Source organism: Plodia interpunctella, chromosome 25 (genome assembly GCF_027563975.2).
Source record: "Plodia interpunctella isolate USDA-ARS_2022_Savannah chromosome 25, ilPloInte3.2, whole genome shotgun sequence".
NCBI lineage: Eukaryota > Metazoa > Arthropoda > Insecta > Lepidoptera > Pyralidae > Plodia > Plodia interpunctella.
This window is the reverse complement of record NC_071318.1, coordinates 2798536-2819625: the sequence shown is the minus strand read 5'-3', so window position 1 is coordinate 2819625 and position 21090 is coordinate 2798536. Positions and strand designations below refer to the sequence as shown.

The 21090-nt window shown below is 33.9% G+C and overlaps 1 protein-coding gene across 4 annotated transcripts in view; it reads left to right on the top strand.

The window, feature by feature from the left end:
- The window catches only part of LOC128680776 (uncharacterized), a 75744-nt gene that overhangs the window by 50909 nt on the left and 3745 nt on the right, over nt 1-21090 (top strand). For all 4 annotated transcript variants that reach the window (XM_053764179.2, XM_053764181.2, XM_053764182.2 and 1 more), the window contains exons 7-9: nt 5838-5961; nt 18426-18537; nt 19523-19625. In XM_053764179.2, the coding sequence (XP_053620154.1) occupies nt 5838-5961; nt 18426-18537; nt 19523-19625 (339 nt within the window). The remainder of the gene's footprint in view (nt 1-5837; nt 5962-18425; nt 18538-19522; nt 19626-21090) is intronic.

The following is a 21090-nucleotide window of genomic DNA, read 5'->3' as shown; positions in this document are numbered from 1 at the left end:
TCTAATTAACAATGAAATAAATCTTTAGCACCGAATTTATATAGATCTATAAATTTATGTATGTGTAGATAGACAGAAAAAAATTTATTTATTTATGTTTGTCCATATATTAATTATGAGCTGAATAGGTTTCGTGACATTTTTAACTTTTAACGATATATATTTAAGCAAAAAATGCTTCGGTGTGTCAGTCAAAATTCTCAAATCTAGATATTGCCTGGAGCTTCGCTCTCATGGGAATTTTTATATAAAATATAGCCTATAGCAATCAAGGATAATGTACCTTTCTAATGGTGAAAGGATTTTTAAATTCGGTTCGGTAGTTTCAGAGTTTACCGGACTTTCAAATACAAACTCACGAAGTTACAAACTTATACTATATATTATCTTATTATTTTATAGTACTTACTTTATAGTATATTAAATAGATATATTCGTTGTATCTATTTAAATTATTTGTCATTTTACTAACATGTCTTAGTCAAAGTTGACTGTAGCGCGATCTTAATACATCGCGTCTAGTTATGCTCGTCTACATGGTCTTTATTAAACTCATCCTTTGGGTTATTCACTATGAGACCGCACAGGGACTGATCATAAGTGTGGTCAGATGGTTAAACTCGACAAAATTTGCGACTGAAAAAAATCGAATCGAATCGAAAAAAATTACGATCATGCGAGTATATTTTTCTCATTCGATCCAAATTATATTTCTCTGATCTCCAGTTGCTCCCGGTCACATTTGGAACTGTGAATTAAAATTTTGATGATTCGACTGTGATTTTAACCTGACTGACGTCGACCCTCTTTGGAAATGTCATCGTTGTGTATCAGCAGCCAAGGCTGCATTTTTTCCTTCCTGTAGTCGCCTCGAACGACATCCACGGGAGGATAAGAGGTCCTATTTTAAGGCGGAACCACACGCCACATTGTCATGTAGTCTCATAGCGAATAAACCTTCGTACTCGTATATCCCCTTCAGAATGTCTTTGTTCTTAGTTAGACTTCGTATACTCTGTTGTTTGTTGTGTCTCGTTGTTGTAACTTTTAATTGGTTTAACTTACTACTTTAATGAGACTAGTAATGTGCCGCGGCTTCCGTGATGTGGGAATTTAGAGATGAAAAGTATAGTTTATTACATTATTATTTGATTGCAGTTATATACTGCAATTAAATAAATTAAATTTCATCATTTATTATTATACTTATTTCGCGGCTGTGACGCCCCGAAGTATTTAAGAAAATATATTTTTGTTTTGAAGATACGGCTGACGCTTATCAGCTGTGAAGACTAAGGGTATAATACCCTTAGTCGCCTTGTACGACATGGAGTATGGAGTGGGGAATAACTATAGTCTAGGGCGCACACACAACTTTTCTTGGATCACTTTGACTTGACACATATATTTGAAAATATTCCACATGCAACGTTCTAAACTCATAAACATAAAAATATTTCATATTTCCAGCAATAAAATGCATTTGTTAGTTTTATGTCCTTTTATATATCTTTTATGAGTACACAGCCAAACAAGGGTTCTTAAGGCAAGCATCCATCGCTGCGCTCCGATAAGCTACGCTATGCATATTTCCTAAATTCCTACAATTTATACTATCTACACTATCATAATAAAGAGGAAGTGTTTGTAGTATCTGTAGGGGGATCATAATCGGAACTACTTTTACTCAACCCATTTTCAAATGTCTTCAGGAGGAAGCTACATTATTATTTATTTATTATTTGGAAATCAAACGGATATCTAATTATAATGCTACAGAAAATACACGTAACCATTGATTATACTGAGTGACACAGTTACTTAAATCGGGATATTCCCAAATGTTGAGGAATTACCGAAATGTCAATGTTTGCTCCTTGAAGAGTGGCATTATTTTCCGAAATTCCTAATTTTAAAAAATGGAAAAGTCACAAGCAATAGTTTGTTTGAAAATATAGAGCGCAGCACTGTTTTTCCACCCTAGATTAGTACAACTTCATCCATATCTTACCGTGGATATCGTACGGGACGACTAAGGGACACATAGTTGTAAATTCACAAATTGAATCACGCTGAATTTTCAAAATTTTTAAGTTATATTTTCGTTGACCTAGGGCTTTGCGGGATCACAGCTCTCAAATAACGAGCAAAATGCGTAGATCAGAGTGAGAAAGAGAGAGCGCAGCTCTGTAACAGTATCCTAAGGCTTATTAAAACAAACGCTTGGTTATTAGCTGCATCGCTGTTACAGGGGAACAAAGAAGTCCTTCTTTGTTCAATTTTATACCATTTTTATTTTCATAAAGCGCTTTTTTCCCCTGGCATGATAAATCACTCCGTCTTTTCTAGATTTCACAAAAAAAATTATTACGAACGCATATTACGTGTAACCTTTTTAAATTATGGTTCTCAATCTTAACTAAGTGTGGAATTTATTGGTAGCATTGTACGTATTTCATAATAAAATGATTTTACGAAGATTGTAATTTATTTCTCTTGTAGAATTAAATTAATAACAATAGCGTAGGTAATCATTACCTTATTACTATTTTGTGTATTTTAAATATGGAACTGAAATTATTATAGGATAGTTAATAATTATAGTAGATACTAAATCTACGCCTTTAACCATTTAGAAATAAGGTCAGTCAAGTTTAAGTATGATTTATAGTAGTTTGTGAGTTTGTATAGTAGAAATTAGGTATTCATATTTTCATGACGAGTTTTGAAGATGGCATAATAGAAATATAGAAGACAAACGAGGGAAAAAGGATAGAAGGATTTAAATGGACGAGAGAAAAAAGGACAAAGTATAAAGTTTTTTCGGATTACGTAGTCGGAGCTTCTATTCTCCTTTTCTTTCTTATTCTATCGTATTTCCGGTCGGCCGGCTTTGTGTGTGACGTCCCGAAACCCGAATTCAGATTGATTCGTCGATTTTTCCACCGGAGTCATCCGTTACCCTCGTTGAGAAAATTGTTTTATTTATATTTTGTATCTTATATTCATTAGATGTGAGAATAAAGTGATGTGATCATGTTGGAACTCTTTAAGTTATATTTAAGCAAGTAAAGGTAAATAGGCGTCATATTCTTTAATTATTTATGCCTTGTTTTGATTGTAATCTGTTTGTGTATAAACTAAATAAATAAATACATTTAAATAAAAAATTTACCGTTCACATTTCTGTAGTGTACGTACATGCTTTGAACGCCTTGTGTTGTGGAATAGCAAATACTCTTGTACATATTTTACAAAGGTGCCGGGAAACGTAGGCGCTGAATAAAAAAATAAAATCGCACGGGCCACGAAAATTACATGTGTTCCAAGTAGTACAACTGAGTAGTCTTACAAGTTGAACTACAATGAATAAGTCAAAAAAGCATTATCGCCATAAGCGAAATCTTTTCGCATTTAACGTATGACAAAAACAGATGATAAAATGTCCTCTCCGATAGCCAATGGGTGCACCATCAGGTTATGCGTATCATAATGATTCATCGTCATGAAAACGGAAGCGATGTTATACTTTCCTTTGCGTGTTTAAGTGGCAAATCTTTATACTTTAAACTTTCGCATAGAAAATTTTAGTGGGATATAGTATATGCAACATACGAGCAGACGATTACTGCAGATTAATGTGGAAATTGAATAGAAACAGATCACTACTTCTGCGTAAGAACGAACACACATGGTTAAATTCAAAGGAGAACGTAGTTTGAATTTTTTAAACTTTTTAAAAACTGTTCGCAATGAGCCATTACAATGTTTATTTCAATTTTATGAAACCGAATAATACTCTAGAAACAATTTTTAATTTATCAGTTTGAAATTGCGCGCGGAAACGCAAGCCGCCATGCATTTCGACTCGTGACGTCACAGCGTTAGTAATTTCATTTTCATACGCATTACTGACACACATACTCACTCGTTCAGTATAGATTACTAACGGAATAACGTCAGCTGGAACCCAATAAGGCGCAGAGCGACATAAAAATTTTGACATAAAAATACATGATTTTTAAAATGGAAATATACTATCGAATCAACATTTATTTTTTATGAATAGATATCGACTTTTCCCGTTTACGTATTTACGAAATCTATCATAAATATGCATTTTATATGTTTTTTTACATGTTCGAAAATAGTCTATTCAAACACACCAGTATTTTTATTCTGAAAGAAAAATAATGATATCATTCTAAAGTGTAAGGCGCCCTAAATAAATAACAATTATTAGCAATACAAAGAAATCTAAAAATTTTTATTTAAAAAAGGAATGATAAAAAAATGTTGCTTTCTATGTTCGTTCTAATTAAGCATCTTTAAAACAGTTTTTGAATTTCGAACTCCGAGACTGCATGGAACGTTTTTTTTTTCTTCTTTATATTTTCGTATCTCGTGGCCACCTCGTTAGGCGATGTTACCATTTTGTGGGTCGCCTCAACTACGTGAGAATATATAAATAAAGCTGCCACTGACACACGGCAGAATGTCGTATCTGACATTTCTTCGAACCTGAGTTCTGGTACACATTCAAAATCGTATTTCTTTGTTGATTTCGATTATATCTACAACTAATCTTATATAACTTTTTTCCCTTATGACAGCAGTAATACAGTTATTCAGTTATTCCTTGTGACAGTAGTGCAGTACTGTGTGCACGGGTGTGTTTGTTTGGCCAACAGGAAATGTCGGCATGAAATACTTATATTTAGTCGTCTTCCCAACAAATAGGGAGTATTACTGCACATTTATCCCGCAAGAGTACAGCACTATATGTTAGGTACACAAAAGCTTTGCCGCCTTTTGCTATGTCGATTAAAACGTTTATTTTAGAGTACCTACTTTATAAATCCTTTCATTATGTAAGCATTCGTTTGTGAAAATGTATAACAATGTAGCATATTCGGGTGCCGAAATATTGGGAACAATCGTTTTTCATAAGATAAAATACTTCGAAAACTATGGGATACGCCTCACGCTGTAAAATTTTCGAGCCTGTAAAGGGTTGAAACAAAGGAACACTTCACACGTAAAAACTTATTAAAATATGGACTTCATACAGGTAAGATCTTCAGTCAAAATCAAGTTTATATCAGTTTATGACCACAGTTGACCAAATAATGCAGAACATAACCTAAAATAGTATTATTATTTTCAGGATAATCCACTAAATCTTTCCTTTTTCCTTTTAACTCGCACCACGATTGCGTAGAAGGTATTTTTGGTCGTAAATCTGCAACAATATTGAAAATTGGAGCTTTTTGCCTTCATTGGCAATGTTTGTTTGTGTACCTTAGTTGTACCAGTAGCGCCATCTGCGCTGAGCTTTGTGTAATATCCATATTGCTAATGGTTTGTCGGAACTTACCTTTGTTTTGCGTGCTGTGTTGTAACGTCAGATCTTTAATTCAGTGTGTAAACATTTTATACGATATCTGGTATAAATTTAACATGATATTTAACAAATGTTATATTTAACCTATGCAAAGACATTCTAAAATCGTAACATAATTCCAACTCAAGATATTTTTTTTTAATTTAAAGATTTTTTAAAATCTTAGTTATGACAATATGATTTATTATTTAAAACTTCACAAGTTGATTATAACTATGTACCTCTGTGTTATTATACTCCCTAGAACATCGTTTTCGGAATACTATTATTGTCAATCAGCTGGCAAGACTATAATTATTAAGGTATGCCTTATTCGCCTCTTACGACATCTACGGGTGGAGATAGTGGTGGTCTTCAGATTCTAGGCATCTTATGGCGGGAATCACAACTCTCCAATCACAACATAAATAGCTAGTTTCGCCTTTGTTCCCAGGGGTATAAGTATCGTTTTCGCGTGATCAACGCGGAGTTCCTCAACTGCCCCATAGAGATGTCAGTTGACGGCCACAACATCACAGTCATAGCGTCCGATGGCTACGACCTGGAGCCGATCACTGGTAAGTGAACCTTATTACTAGTTAACTAAGGACGAGATCAGCGTGCCAGTGTTTTGTATGGTTAGTCACAGAAAATTTTTTAATAACTTAATAAATAAGATCACGGCTGTAAGATGTTATTATTTCAAGATATTAAAAAAATAATTTTAAAGGAGTTATCATATGGATTTAAAAATGTTAAAAAAGAAACCCTTTACCCTGAAAAATTACAAAAGTCGACATACAATCGTATTTTTTGCTTTCAAAATAATTTTCTTTTTTAAAATGTGTAAATGTCTAAAACATTTTTTCAATGGTCTGCCCGTCTGGCTTTCATTCAGACTGAACATAGTTTGCGAGCTGCGAACAAACTGTTTTAGTCTGTGGTATCATTGCGTTTGAATTCAGAAATTGTTTTAATGAAATCCATTTTCATATTAAATTATGAAGTTAAATGCTGGCAACTTTTATGTAAATATTTTGCAATGTGAAAAGTCGTGTTGATGGAAATTTGAATTATTTTCGTCATAATTAATATTGAAGATATTTTCACAAATTATTACTGGCATATGAAATTTGTTTTCATTTATGACATTTTAGAGTACTGTTGGAATCTGGAACTGTGAACATGAATTTGGGTCAGATATAACAAGAGAGAGAGGGACTTTAGGTATAATAAGAAAATACGACTTGTTTTTTTGTTTAGTTTAATTTGTCTATCCATCACTATGCTTGTCATGACCACAGATTACATAATACCCCAGTATCATGACTTTAATCCCCATTAACAAGGGTTATTGTTTTGACAGCTCTTCCTAAATTATCCCATTCTCATTAATAAAAGTTGTATACACTACACAGCATGAAAATACCTTTCTTTCAGACATTCAAAATTAATTAAGTAAATAATGAACTAAAGATATATTTTTTACTAACCTACGAAGGTCGTGCCCAAACCATTCCCGTTTTAATCATGCACTCAAGCGCAAGAATCACGTAAATTCTGAATTTAAATACCGGCACAATCCACTCTCCAGTTTCATGTTTCATTTGCATTGACGTAACTTAATTTTCGGGTGTAGAACTATTTTAATAAAATTGCAAATTTTCTCAGTGGCCAGTAGTAGCTCGGATGCGTTCTCATTTTAAACTCCACAAAATGGTAATTATTTTTTAGTTCTTTAGTAGCTTTTCTTCTTTTTCATAGATTGTTTTTTTAATCCTAATCCTAACTAATAGTAATCCTAAATAAGTTTGTTTGTTACCTCTTCACGCTCTATCTACTCAACCAATCTTCTTAAAATTTTGCATACATGTAGTTTGAAGTATGGAGAAGGCCATAGGTTACCTTTCATCTCGGAAAATTAACGCGGGCGAAGCCTCGGGCATCAGCTAGTAAGTAAATAAAATTATTTATTCTCAGACAGATTTATAATTCTAGTTTTTTTTAATCTATGATACTAAGAGATAAATTTAATTCTCTTATTGTAATGGAGGCGAAAAAGTAGGAAAACGGACCCTGGGAAGGACGAACGGACTCAACGGCTGCGGAAGGAACCGGCAAAACGCTCAGATGAGAAAGAGGTTCTTAATGTAATTAAGTAGGTAGTAAAAATTAATTTATGTTGTTTTCTTACTTTTGATATTTTCCAAAGACTCATGGACAACACGATGTTATTGATGTCATTTTACTATTTATTTTTTCAATTATTTTCTTGTTAATGCTCGATTTGATTCGTAAAATTTTAAGCATTACTTAATCCATGTTTCTTACTAAAATACATTACCTAAATTACATATTATGTCTAGGACAATACATCGACTCGACTTTCATTTTTGGAGAACTTACTAGATATGCTACAATCCTATTTGGTATTCTTGAGTAGAAAAAAAGTTGTGAACCAAGTTGATCGGTTTTGATTGATTATTTTTACGCTAACCGGGTATCGAGGCGTCACATCCAATTATAATAAAAAGAGAGAACCAAGTTACGATATAGCCGAAAAAGTCATCGTAAAGAATTTTGAATTTGAGAAGCTAAATTGGCAATGGGCTGACCACGTCGAAGGACCACGTAGAAAAACAAATAACCGCCTCAGTAGAAGTGTTCCCGAGTGGAGACCGCGCCCGGGTAACCGAAGCATCGGTCACATACTGGCGTTGTTGGCGCGATGATCTGCGAAAGACTGTAATGCTGGCTAAACACTATCGTCGAACAGTTTACCAAACTTCTCTTATTGTAACGCTTCCTTATACATTGCTGGTTTTTCATTGCGGCAAATAAAAGTTCACGCATACGCGTTGGCGTGTGTCTGAGTTCGGCGACAGCGTGGAGCTGGCATGAATTACGACTGGATGCGTAAAACCCAAAACCGTAAAACCCAGCAGTGGACTGCAATTGGCCGGTGATAAGTACCAAGTTGGTCAGCCGTACCTACTAGAAATCGTCTATTTCCATTGACGTCTTCGCCAACACTGACAGACCCACATTCCCATTTTATTGCTGCACTAGTTTCAATTAACTGTTTTTGCTTCGTTAGCCACACTTTTCCATTTTCGCATTGCAACAATGTAAATTTCGTTTTCGTACTCAAGCCTGTGGTACACAAAAAAAAAGAGTTTAAATTGCTTTTTTAATTGTATGAACTGTGCTAATAGTAGTCGCATTAGCACCTACGACGTGATGGTATTTTTTAAAATAAAAATGTATTCGGTACCTAATGTTTTACAAACAAAATTCCTAAATAAAATTGTAAAAAAATATGACTAAAAATTAGACTTACTTATCGTTCAAAAATTAGATAAAATGAAACTAAATAATCCGTATAATATATAATACGAAATAAAATATAGTAAATATATATAAATACATATTAAAAGTAAAAAGTAAATAAATAAATATATATTAGGACAAATCACACAAATTGAGCAAGCCCCAAAGTAAGTTCGAGACTTGTGTTATGGGATATTAACTCAACGATACTGTATTTTATAACAAATACATATATAGATAAACATCCAAGACCATATATAGAAGTATAAATATTATAATATGAAAGTCTATCGGATTTCACAGCTAAACCACTACTGATGCTGATCAAAATGATAATAGTGTACCGCGGGCACTTTCAAAATGTGAACCAGTTCAATAAATTTATTAGCCAATAAAAGAAATATGCATCCATATGCAAGAAAACACATACATATGTATAAATTATGTTGAACATACAAGAGAGCAAGGAAAGAGGACAATTTATTATAACCAAACATCAGTGTAGGCACTCCTTAACCGCAATGAATGTAATTGCTACACTCCTTTATTTTGCCGGTTTATGCGACATAAACTCTTTTATCAAAAACCGTGCACAGCACACGGTATTTTTAAATTAACTCGATGTTGAGGTTTAGTCTAGGAGAGTTCCGAGAATCTTAAATGAAAAAATAAATCGTGTTACATGTAAGAAGCATAAACACAACATTGGTTTAGCAGATTAATAAATGAACTTACTTTCGCATTTATATTTTGGCATTGACAGTGATAGACTTCCAAAGCATGACCTGATGGCCTGCATTGGTGGTGCATTTACCTATATCGAGCTTTGCGTAATATTAATTCTATAGCGTGCAGGCTCCGACCCTGGATATCAATACATCCCTGTGCACCTCGTTAAAATTCCTAATTTTGATTTCATGTTAACATTATAATCGTAGCGTATAAAATATAAAATACAATAGTAACGTTAGTTGGTTAAGAGCATACGTGTACGCATGCACGTCACACATAAAAGAAATCACAAGTTTTTTCCATACATTTTCAGTTTTATTAGGTTAGACGAAGGTATTGCTGTTCATATGGAATCTCTCACATGATTGTTTTTTCGGTTGCTATTCGGCGTCGGGGCCCAGGGTCCGCTTTCCTACTTTTTCTTCTACATTCCGCGCAATCTTCAACATAGACCATTCCATGATAAAAATCAATGAACCTTCGATGAAATAGAGTTCGGATCCACCGTCCAATCCAAAGTTAAAAAATATTTCTTTTATCTGAACTTTAGTTAAAAGTTGGACGCAAAGTTTCTACTGTTTGAAAGTAAGTAGAATGGAGTCTTGATTGCGGTCTGGTTTACTTGGAACCCTTTTCTGTTATTAAGAAATTCTATCTTATTGAACGTAGCTTACTTACCAAATGAACTGATAATACGTTAATTATGTTTCTTTGTATATATAATTTTTAAAATAGATTTACACGCAGCTTCACCCGCGTGAATTTCTCGCTTTCAGCATTATAATACATAGTACACTTTTTTCTGTGCCGTGAAAGCGTATCAGATAGATAACAGATAGACTTTCGCGTCGACGACTAAGATGATTAATGATGAAATAAAAAAATATATTTCCAAAAATATACATAAAAATTTAGTAAGTCTCTTAGACTATCAGTATAATCCTGCTAGAATATATTGCGTACTTTATCTCTCGAGATGAAATCTTGCGTAAAGCACACTTCTATAGAGATTTATGACCAAAACGGCATTTTAAAGTCGTGAGACAACGAAATATTACGTCGCAGGGAAATTTCATTTTGACAAAATAAATAACTACTTTAGCTGTTTCAGGATAATAAAATATTGGGTATTTAGATAATGGGAAACATAACATTAAAAACTGAACAAAAATATGTGTATGTACCCATAAAATCAACACAAACACTGGCAGTAAAGATGTTCCTAATTCAAAATTTAAAAACATCTTGAGTTTGTTTATATTTTTTCAGTAGAACAATATTTTTTAGATTAATACCTAGGATAGGTAGTTGCAATGTTCCCAATTCAAATTTCAAAACATCTTGAGCTTGTTTATATTTTTCAGTATCTACAATTATTTTTTATTCGATTCTATAATAGGATAGTTGCCATCAAGGCGAATCAGACACTTTTTTCATTTGTCAAAAACAAAAAAAATATATATGGGGCTTGTATGTCAGTAGGACGAAGTGACGTCAATACTAAATTTAACTATTAATAACATTTATCAAATTATCGTGTTTTTTATGTGAATTTATTTATACATTTTATTTTATACCCAGCCTACTACCCTATTGCAATGGTAATATACCTATGTGCCATTTTGTCATGATTTATACTATACTAGCTACGCCCCGGGACTTGGCTCCCGATGGAATTTCGTGATAAAAAATACCCTATGTGTCCATTCCACCCGCGTACCAAATTTTATAACAATCCGTTAGTAGGATTAACGTTTTAAATTTATATCGGTTCAAATGATATAAGGAACCTTTTAGTTGTTCAACGATATTACCTAGATAGTTTATTATTAGTAGATAAAGGTACATATAATATGACATTGTAAATTTTCCACACTAGGCGAAGCAATATTTTAACAACACTGTCATGTAGGCAAGTATTAAACTACATTGTAACTTTTGTTTCACTTTTTATGTTACTTACCTAACTTAACATTTTATATTTTATGTTTATGATGTCAAGGTCTGAATATGTCTAAACCGGTTTTCATTAAAATTTTATCATTTTTTAAAAAGATTTCTTAACAAAAACTAATAATATAATTGTATAGAGTGTAACCAAATTAGATAGAAAATTTCGATATTTATATTAGGCTAATCTCGTACAAAGTAGCAGATTGGTCCGGGCACGTCATGAGAGACAAAATCTGTCATCGCTCTGTCTCATGTATTTTTAATACGCGTATACATATCTTTCTTGTATGAGCGAAATTGATGATATGACAGTTTCTATAGCTCTGTCTACGATTTGAACTTACTGATTTGACCGGAAGATCTCAACCCTTTTTTAAAAGTGAATTTGCTTTAAACCTTGGAAAAAATTTAATGAAATTATAATTTCGATTACGTGAGAATCGGGCCCCTTTATTTTTTCGATATCAGTCGAAAATGCATTCATAAATTACACCGCTAAATTGAAATTGTTGGGAAACGAACAGAAAGACAAACGTACCGCTATGAACTAATTCATTAGTCTAGATCTACGCTGATTCTAGTCTCACAGCGAAAATGTAATGTTCTGTGAGTGATAAATCGTATTTTATCCCGAAATTCAGTTGCAAGAGTCATTAATTTATGATGCTGGCTGAAATATTTTTATTCTGAAAAAATGAATAAAATAATCTAAAAAAAAAAGAATAAAATCAAATTCTAGATGATGAAGTTTTGTGGAGAAGAATTGTTAAAGGGATGTAATTTTAACGAAATTAATGTTATGGAATTATGCGGGTAAATGTTTTCATGTCGCTGAATTTGTCGTCAATCTTATATATATTTTCGTTTCAATTTTTTTTTATGTATTTACCATTGCATGGCCTACATAATAATGTCATAGATTTCAGCATAGAGAACAATTACTTATGCAGTTAGATTATCTATGATTTACTCTCGTATTCTCATTTATTTTTATTTATTTATTTAGGCACACAATATTGTTTGGGTATGCCCAAAAATAATTAAAATTTTACAATCTATAACATCGATATAGATTGTAATAGTCAGTATTAAATTTAACACTTTGCTTCTCTCATGATATATCTTCTCTATGGCGATAAAAAAATAAGCAATACAAAATATATATGGTCCGAAATTCACGCTAACGAATTCTTGGACCGAGTAAATTAACATAGACTGACGACACAACGGTAATCAAGAGCCGACAGACGTGTGTGCCTACATTGGGGCTACATCTCAGAGGGAAATCACCTGTCATTTGCATCGTTACTTCCCCGGGTAAGGGATTAACCCTAATTAACTTGTTCCTAGAAGAGTCCGTAAATTAGATTTTTTTTTTACTTTTAGTTTTTATTCAAAATTAAAAAAAAAAGAAATGAGCCCGCTTATTCGGCATTGTCGTCGTCGGTAGAGTTCCCAGAAGGTCGACGACCAAAATAGTCACCAGCCCATAATTATTATTATTATTCGATCGAATTAAGTATACTATACTTTACTTTTCACTTCAATCGCAAGGAAATTTATAATATTAATATTTATTAGCGTTCAAAATTATATAATATTCATAGACAGAAGCGCTTGATTGTCTCGGCCAATTAAGCAACTGGCCACTTATAAACTAATTAGATGAAATTTAACTTTTTTGGATTTTACAATTTTGGATTCATCAGTGTTTAAACTTTGAACTTAATCCCTTTCTGTGTTAGTGATAATAAATCAAGATTCTCAAAATCAAAAATGGAATATCTGTCCCAAGAAGCCTTCCTCGAGTACCGCATATTAAAGTGAATACAAAAATTGAATCCGTTATGCAAATACAGAAATATAATACACTTCCACACATCAAACGGGATCTGTGCCTCGCTTTATATTCTCGGCGATAGGAAAACGAAAATATTGTGCTTTACCCGGCGTCCTGGGTGAGCGATTAAATGCTGCGCTACGCAATGCGACGCTACGCGTGTTGTGTGTGTGCGCCTGCATGTGTTGAACATAAGTGCAAATAAATTAAAAAGAAATGGCTAACGAAAAGCCCAGTGACTTCTAAATATAGTGTTTATGGTTAACTGATCCATATCCTAATTCATAATTTATTTTCATTTCAAACGAATACCACTGTATTTTCAACATGTTTACCGTTTAAAATGGAATTGAAACAAATACCCTTGATTGTTGTTGAATGATCGACTGCGTCGCGTCGCACTGCCTTGCCACGTTTGTCACATACTTGGGACACTAAAGAGTTTTCTAAACTGACACTTTATTTAGATAGCAAAAATATCAGTTGAATTTATTCAATCGCATGGGAGTTTCTAAGAATACGTCCAAGTGTTGAGGCTAGGGAAATATAAGTAGGATTTTTCGAACATAAATCTGACGACATGTGATTTTTCACGAATTTAAAGATTTCTTTCTTTTTTTTTAATTTAAAGATTGAAACTTCATATTGGAACGGAAAGTTTTTTTTTACTAAAATGTCATTTTTGACACAAAGTTTTTATTGTGGCCAGAGAGATCTTATTGCATTCAATAAGTCAGGTCATGCTTATTGTGATAATACATTATCATTCAAACTAAATGTGTGTTACACAATTTCAGCTCAATCGGTTGAAGATATCTGCTTCAAAATTGAATTACAAGATTCCACCCGAACGATATAATGCAAGTTAAATTTAAAAGCTAGCAATCGATATAAAACCCTGATTAATTCTAGAAATAATATTTGAGTTTTGATTTGTGGTCCCGCCCTGGAATAGGACCACTTCCTATCGTCGCGTGGATGTCGTACAAGGGTACTAAGAGAAACATTGCCTAAGCAGCTAATAGGAAATAATAATATTCCCATAGGAACACCTATCGTCAGGCAGGCGGCCGGTCTTAAAATCACAGCCGCAAATTGATGTTTGTTTTAAAAGACAAATATCAGTTTGCGGCTGTGATTATTATTATTTGACTATTTCTATTAAAAACTGATAACTTTGAACATCTCGGAGTAATTTATTAAACATTTTTTCTCCCTCATATAAAAGCCGTTTTTTACCATCATTAAGCATAAAATTCAACCTGAAATTACATTATACTAATTTCTTATTCTAGCACACAGACTTAATAACCCTAAGTAATAACCTCAAGTTTCACCATAGATAAATGGACAAAATAATCGATAAATATCGATTAATAATTGATAAATGATTCGTTTTATACTACTGGACACAGGGTTTAAAAATTACACAATGGTTTCAAGCAGATTAAGTATCAATTTTTCATGAAAATTCGTTTCCTCATCGTTATCTCCGCTTGAATAAGACTAAATAGCCACATCACTAACTGCCTAAGCTTCCAAATAAACTGCGCCCTCAAAAACTGGAGCCAAACAGTTTGCCAAACTTTAGCGGATTCGGTATACATTGCTGGTTTTTCATTGCGGTAAATAAAAGCATTTATACTAACTACGCAATGCTCACGAATTCGCGTCGGCATGTGTCTGAGTTCGGCGACAGTGTCGAGCTGACATTAAGATTGAATCTGACGTCGACTTAACATTGCATGAATGGGGGGAATTCACGCTGATTCAGCGTTTCCTTAATCTCCTAACATTGTGGCCTTAATTGACAAAGATATACTGCGGTGGGAAAGAGAGGGTAGTTCTGTCTCTTTCTGTTGCATATATACCTACAATACAGTTTGTATAGTGGGCCTGTCTCCTCTGTTGCATAAGGAAACAGTATTGTTTTATTCATTACCTGTGGCCCCTCCCGGCTTCTGTAGGCTCGCTTCGTAAAATCATAATAAATTGTACAACTAAAACTTCCTTAGGAATCACACTATTTGTTGGTGAAAACCATACGAAAATGCGTACGGTAGTTTTTAAGTTTATCGCGTTTATACGCGACAGACGCGACAGACGCGACAAGGACTTCTTTTTATAATATTTAAGGAGTAAATATGGTTGACTCTCATTAATGAATTGAATCATACAAGTTGTATAAGGAGATAATAATTTGATTTTGTACAAATAGACACCTATATCACAAAAGTAGGCCACGAGAATAACGTTGTAAGAAGGGTTATTGATTTTAAATTTAATGTGAAAATAAATAGGGGCAGGCCGAAGAAGAGTTGGATTGAGTGCGTTAAGCAGGATATGGCTAAGAAAAAAATACCAGATCGCTTAACTAGGAATTAGGATCAATTTAAGTGACATTCAAATACTTAACGTGTTTCAATATTAATAAACTAATTCAGTGCTTGCACTATGTTCTGGTTTGAAGGGTGAGAAAGGCAGTGTATTTACCCTGGGTGTTGCAGGCTTTGAGAGGCTGTAGTGACCACTTACCATCAGGCCTGTTTACCTGCATTGTAGTACGAATTAAAATAATGTTATTTTGAATAATAATTCGCAAGATTTTCGATGTTAACATCCACTCGAAACCTCCCAATTCGACCCTGCACCAATTAATTTGAATCAGTTTAATTGGTGTAATAAAAAGTTGTTGACACAGAAAGGTCTCGTCGACTGTGTTCCTCCTGATACGGTTTATCCGTAAAGCTATTAACGGGATTTCGCTTTATCTGGGATGACCTCATTCCAGTATTATTTGTATAAACATTAAGAGAAATGAAGAATATAGTACGTTAATTTTATTACAAGCTGATGAGCACGCGGACTGGAGGCTAAAAGTATGAAAGCAGATCCTGAGAAAGGAACCAGAAGAACGCTCAGATGAGAAAGAGTTAATTACAAGCTTTTATTTTTACCTGAAACGATGTTTGTGAAATCTTGCCAGTTAAATTTCACCTACTGCCGCTTATCTATTTTTTCATCAAATTAGACTTCAACATACTCAACTAAGTCTACTGTCAACTTCCAAAGAATGAGATCATATACAAGTTTGTATATAGTAAGAATGATAATATCGTGGTTCTGGCAACTGATTTCACCCTAGAATTAGGACTAGGTACTCCAAATATCGTGGATATTATACGAAGCGACTACGGAATACGTAGCCTTGGTGATAGGCAACAGTAGCATTTCCAAAGTGGGTTGACGTCAGGCATGCAGCCGGTTGAAAAATCATAGCCAAATCTTCAAAATTGATAGGATTATTAACGTTAACATTATTAATGTTAAACATAATTCAAAAGTAGTAGTACCAAAAGGAATAAAAGATCTATGGAGTAACGACATTCAAACTTTTAAAAACTTTTCGTTTCCCGGGGTCTCGTCCGATTTCGGGATCTAGATTTGAAAGAGATTCTTGAAAAGGACTTATTAAAAGTTATGAAAAAGTTTAGATAAACATTTTTTTCATAATTCATTGTTATCGAGGGCACTGAACTTACTCTCTGATGTTTAAATAATTATTTCTCTTATTTTACTTCAAAGGCCATAGTATCGACCGTCGAAAGTTTTCGAAGTGAGACGCATCCAACCAATCATATTGCGGTGTGGTTGTCGTTGCGTCATAATAGCACACTGTGATTGGTTAACTGTGTCTCACTGCGTATCGACTTGATAGTGAGAAATAGCAAAGTCGCACTACGCACACAGCTTCCAAACGATTGTCGGTATTTCTTCATTCTGTTCGGCTTCCAGTAAAATTGTTTTTTTTTCCTAATAAATGAAATTGAGTATGTAGTTGACGACCTCCTCGGGGGCTAGCTCAACCTGTGTGATTTGTCCTAATATATTTATTTATTTATTTTAAATTTAATCAAAGTTATAACCGATAACCATTGGCATCAATCAGAATACAGAAAATTCCGTAACATCTACTACGAGTATTCATTGCAAATGAAGTCTAGTTAATAAAATATACCTATGTCAACATTTCTTACATTGAGCGTTGAAAGTTATAATCCAACCCTATTTTATATACGGGACCTTCCTCTAGCAGTGCCGGTTTTACCACAACAATCGACATGGGCAAAATTTCTACGGCGCCCCTTATTTGTGGTTATAAAATTTATGGTTGATCATTTTAACTGAGCCGCTGTATACTCTGCACCGTATTCAGCATATTTAAATAAATATCGTGTTATATCAACATAATCATTTAAAATGTCTCCTTGTAAATAAGGAGCCTACCTTGTAAGGGTAATAATTTTAGAACCTCCATTTTCCCTTTTACACAAATTATGTTATATCCCTTTCTTACAGACAATCTTAAATCTCATTTGTATACATCATTAAAGTATTATTATATCTTACACTTAGTTGCAATCCCACATAACAATAGACCATGAGATAAATAGATCATCTGTTTTTTATAACACAAATTATATAGTAATTCTAGAGTTGTGGGACCTCGTAAATTTACAAATCCATGGCGCCCCTTTGTGTCATACGCCCAGAGCGTCGCCCTATGCTACCGCCGACACTCTTCTCTAATACCTTCACAAAAACTGTTTATCCTTTCGACCTTTTGGAATTGAACTCTACCGTTTTTGCCGCCAATTGAATGGGAAAAAACTTACTGTTTTCGTATGAACAATATAATCTGTATGAGTAGTGCGTGCGACTTTACTATTTACATCTCAGCATGTAGTCGAATTGAAGTGAGGCGCAGCGCACCAATTACAGTGCGTCATTGTGACGCAACGACAGCTACAACTTAATGTGATTGGTTCGCTGCGTCTCGCTGCGAATCGACTCGATAGTGAGAAATGAAATGCAAGCCCGCACTTCGCCCTCTGACACTTGTTCGGTTGGAGAAGATGATAGATGTAAATCCTTAGAAAAAGGTGATTTAATTTGTATTCGAAATCTGTATTCATATTTATTTGTCTACATGGGAGTTATGCAAATGCATATAGTGCTCTTCTTTGTCCCCACGAAGTTTTCCATCACATGAGTCAGATCGTTATATCAGAGGCTGGTTCGAATGCTGCCACATCAGTCTAAGGTCATGCAAGACGGCATTAGGTGACTTGAATTAAACCTAACAACAAGATATACGAAAGAAATTAAATATTAGTGTTGTTGTAGCTACATCGTTGGTGACTTATGCGGGCGAGCGGTACGACTTCATTCTGGATGCCAACAGTGAGATCGACAATTACTGGATACGCTTCAGAGGCCTCATGGACTGTGACGAGAGGTAGATATATATAAAACTAGCGGCCCATCCCGACTTCGCTCGGTTGATGTCGTTCGAGTTGACTAAGGAACACATAGTCTAGGCAGCTGTAGACTAGTTGCGCGCCGGGGCTTCGCCGGAATTTCGGGATAAAAAGTAGCCTATGTGTCATTCCAGGTTATCTTCTACCCGCGTACCAAATTTTATAACAATCCGTCCAGTACATTTTGCGTGAAAGAGTAACAAACACAAACACCTATATACACAGTTACATTCTCACAAACTTTCGCATTTATAATTTTTGTGGGATAGGATTGTTATACAATAAACTATTAAATAATATTTCTTGCCAGGGAACTTATATCTGACAATATAAGTCAAATTATGGAATTACATTATTTGTGTTTAAATAATATTTAGTTATATTTATTTAAAGTTTAAGATCAATCGGGAACAATGAAAGACAAAATATATTTGCAAAATTACATACAAAGCCATAAAAGATATTGCAAACTGAATTATGCTTACCAAAGCTCCAAAATATTAAGTTTATCCCCTTTGTGAAGGCATAAGCTTGTTTATTCTAAGAAGCTTCATCGTACTTAGTTAAGTACAAAGTCTTAAAAGCGGTTTGTGAGTATGAACGTGATTTTATAACCAAATCTAAAAACTTACCACATATAAATACAAGGGAAAATTTTAATACATTTAAAATCTTAACTTTATTTATTTTTTGTAGTTACATATAATAATTCTGTAACTGTGTCTGCTTACGAGATATTAAAAGAATAATAATCATGGGAGATCTTTATGAGACTGATAAAAGCCAAAAGAGTTTATTTTTTGTCTGTCTGTCTGTCTGTTTTTCTGTCTCTGTCTCAATCTGGAAATATTAATGTTTGTATATTTTTGCCTAGAATTAAATCTTAGGCGACACAGAAAGAGAATACAAAAGAGAGAAAGAGAGAGAGATCAAAGTACCTAACAAAATCTTGTATGCAAACAGGTTCACAAAAGCGAAACAAGTCGCTGTGTTACACTACGAAGGAGCTATGGAAACAGAGCCGGAAGGGGACCCGACTTGGGAGGAACTCCACAATGAAGGATTAGTGAGTAGTTTGTAGTGTTTTGTACTATTGTTTAACGGTGGTGATCTAGTGGTTATGACCAGTGTGAACCGAAAGGTCCCAGGCTCTGACGCTCGTCCTTAGACAGATGTCAGTATAATTCTGAGTCTCACATAGACTCAGAATATTGTACTGACGTCTGTCTAAGTCAGCAGTAATAATTTTTAATTTTGGTTTACTCCAAAGAATGAAACGCGCACGTAAGTACCTTTCCGAGCGAAACGTCCGAAGTATAAGGGTACGTGCGCGTTTAAAAGCGATAGTTTAAAATGTGTTATTCTGAAGTAGTCTTTAAAGGGATGCATGAATAATTCAATAAGGTCTGTATTCCTTTGCGAATTCGGGCCACTACTGAACTAACATAATAATGAAACATAATTGACTTTTACACGATAATGTACTTGGTTAAACCAACTGTTTGTCTAACTCCTATAACCTGAGTTAACCTTTTGTTGGCGGCGCCTTTGAAACTAATTCGGTGCTAATCCAACCTGACCAGTTATTACATTTGGTTCATTTGCATTCTATTCTATTTACTTAAGAGGGGGTCGCACCATTCAACTTTGGCGTTAACTTTAGCGTGCGCAGAAAAACGCAAAGTACGCCATTTTGTCTTAACGTCAACGGCGTGCAGGTCAAAGTCAACTATTGCAACTCATCCAAAGCATAGATATTTTTGTGGATTTATTTCTTTATTTAAAAAAAAGACTAATTTTAAGGTTCGATAACAAAATCGATAATGCGATTAAAAACTTCTATGTGTGACAAAAGAAATGTAGAAATTAATAAATTTAATTATCTTATAACAACATTTTATATATTTATAATTTAAATAAATAAATAAATAAATAAATAAATAAATAATAAATAAATATATTAGGACAAATCACACAGATTGAGCTAGCCCCAAAGTAAGTTCGAGACTTGTGTTATGGGATAACTAACTAAACGATACTATATTTTATAACAAATACATATATAGATAAACATCCAAGACCCGGGCCAATCAGAAAAAGATCATTTTCCATCATGAACCGACCGGGGATCGAACCCGGGACCTCTCGGTTCAGTGGCTAGAACCTTACCACTGCGCCACCGAGGTCGTCAATGATTTATTTACGAAAATCACAGCCAGAGTTTGGAAATTCTTTATGGGCACACAATTTATTTATTAATTTATTTAAAACAGAAAATACACTATTCGTTGCGGCAAATAACATTCCCTAAATTTACTGGGGAATGATTTCCATTCTCTTTCTCGATAACGCTTCCTAAAAACGGGCAATTAAAAAAATATTAAAAGTCTAAAAGCCGATTACCACGCAATATAATAATAGAGGCACATTCTAATCATATCAGAGCTGCATTTAGCCTTGGCAGAATTCCAGCGGGTGGTATAACATATTATGTATTGCTAAATATAATACTTCATTCATAATCTTAACCC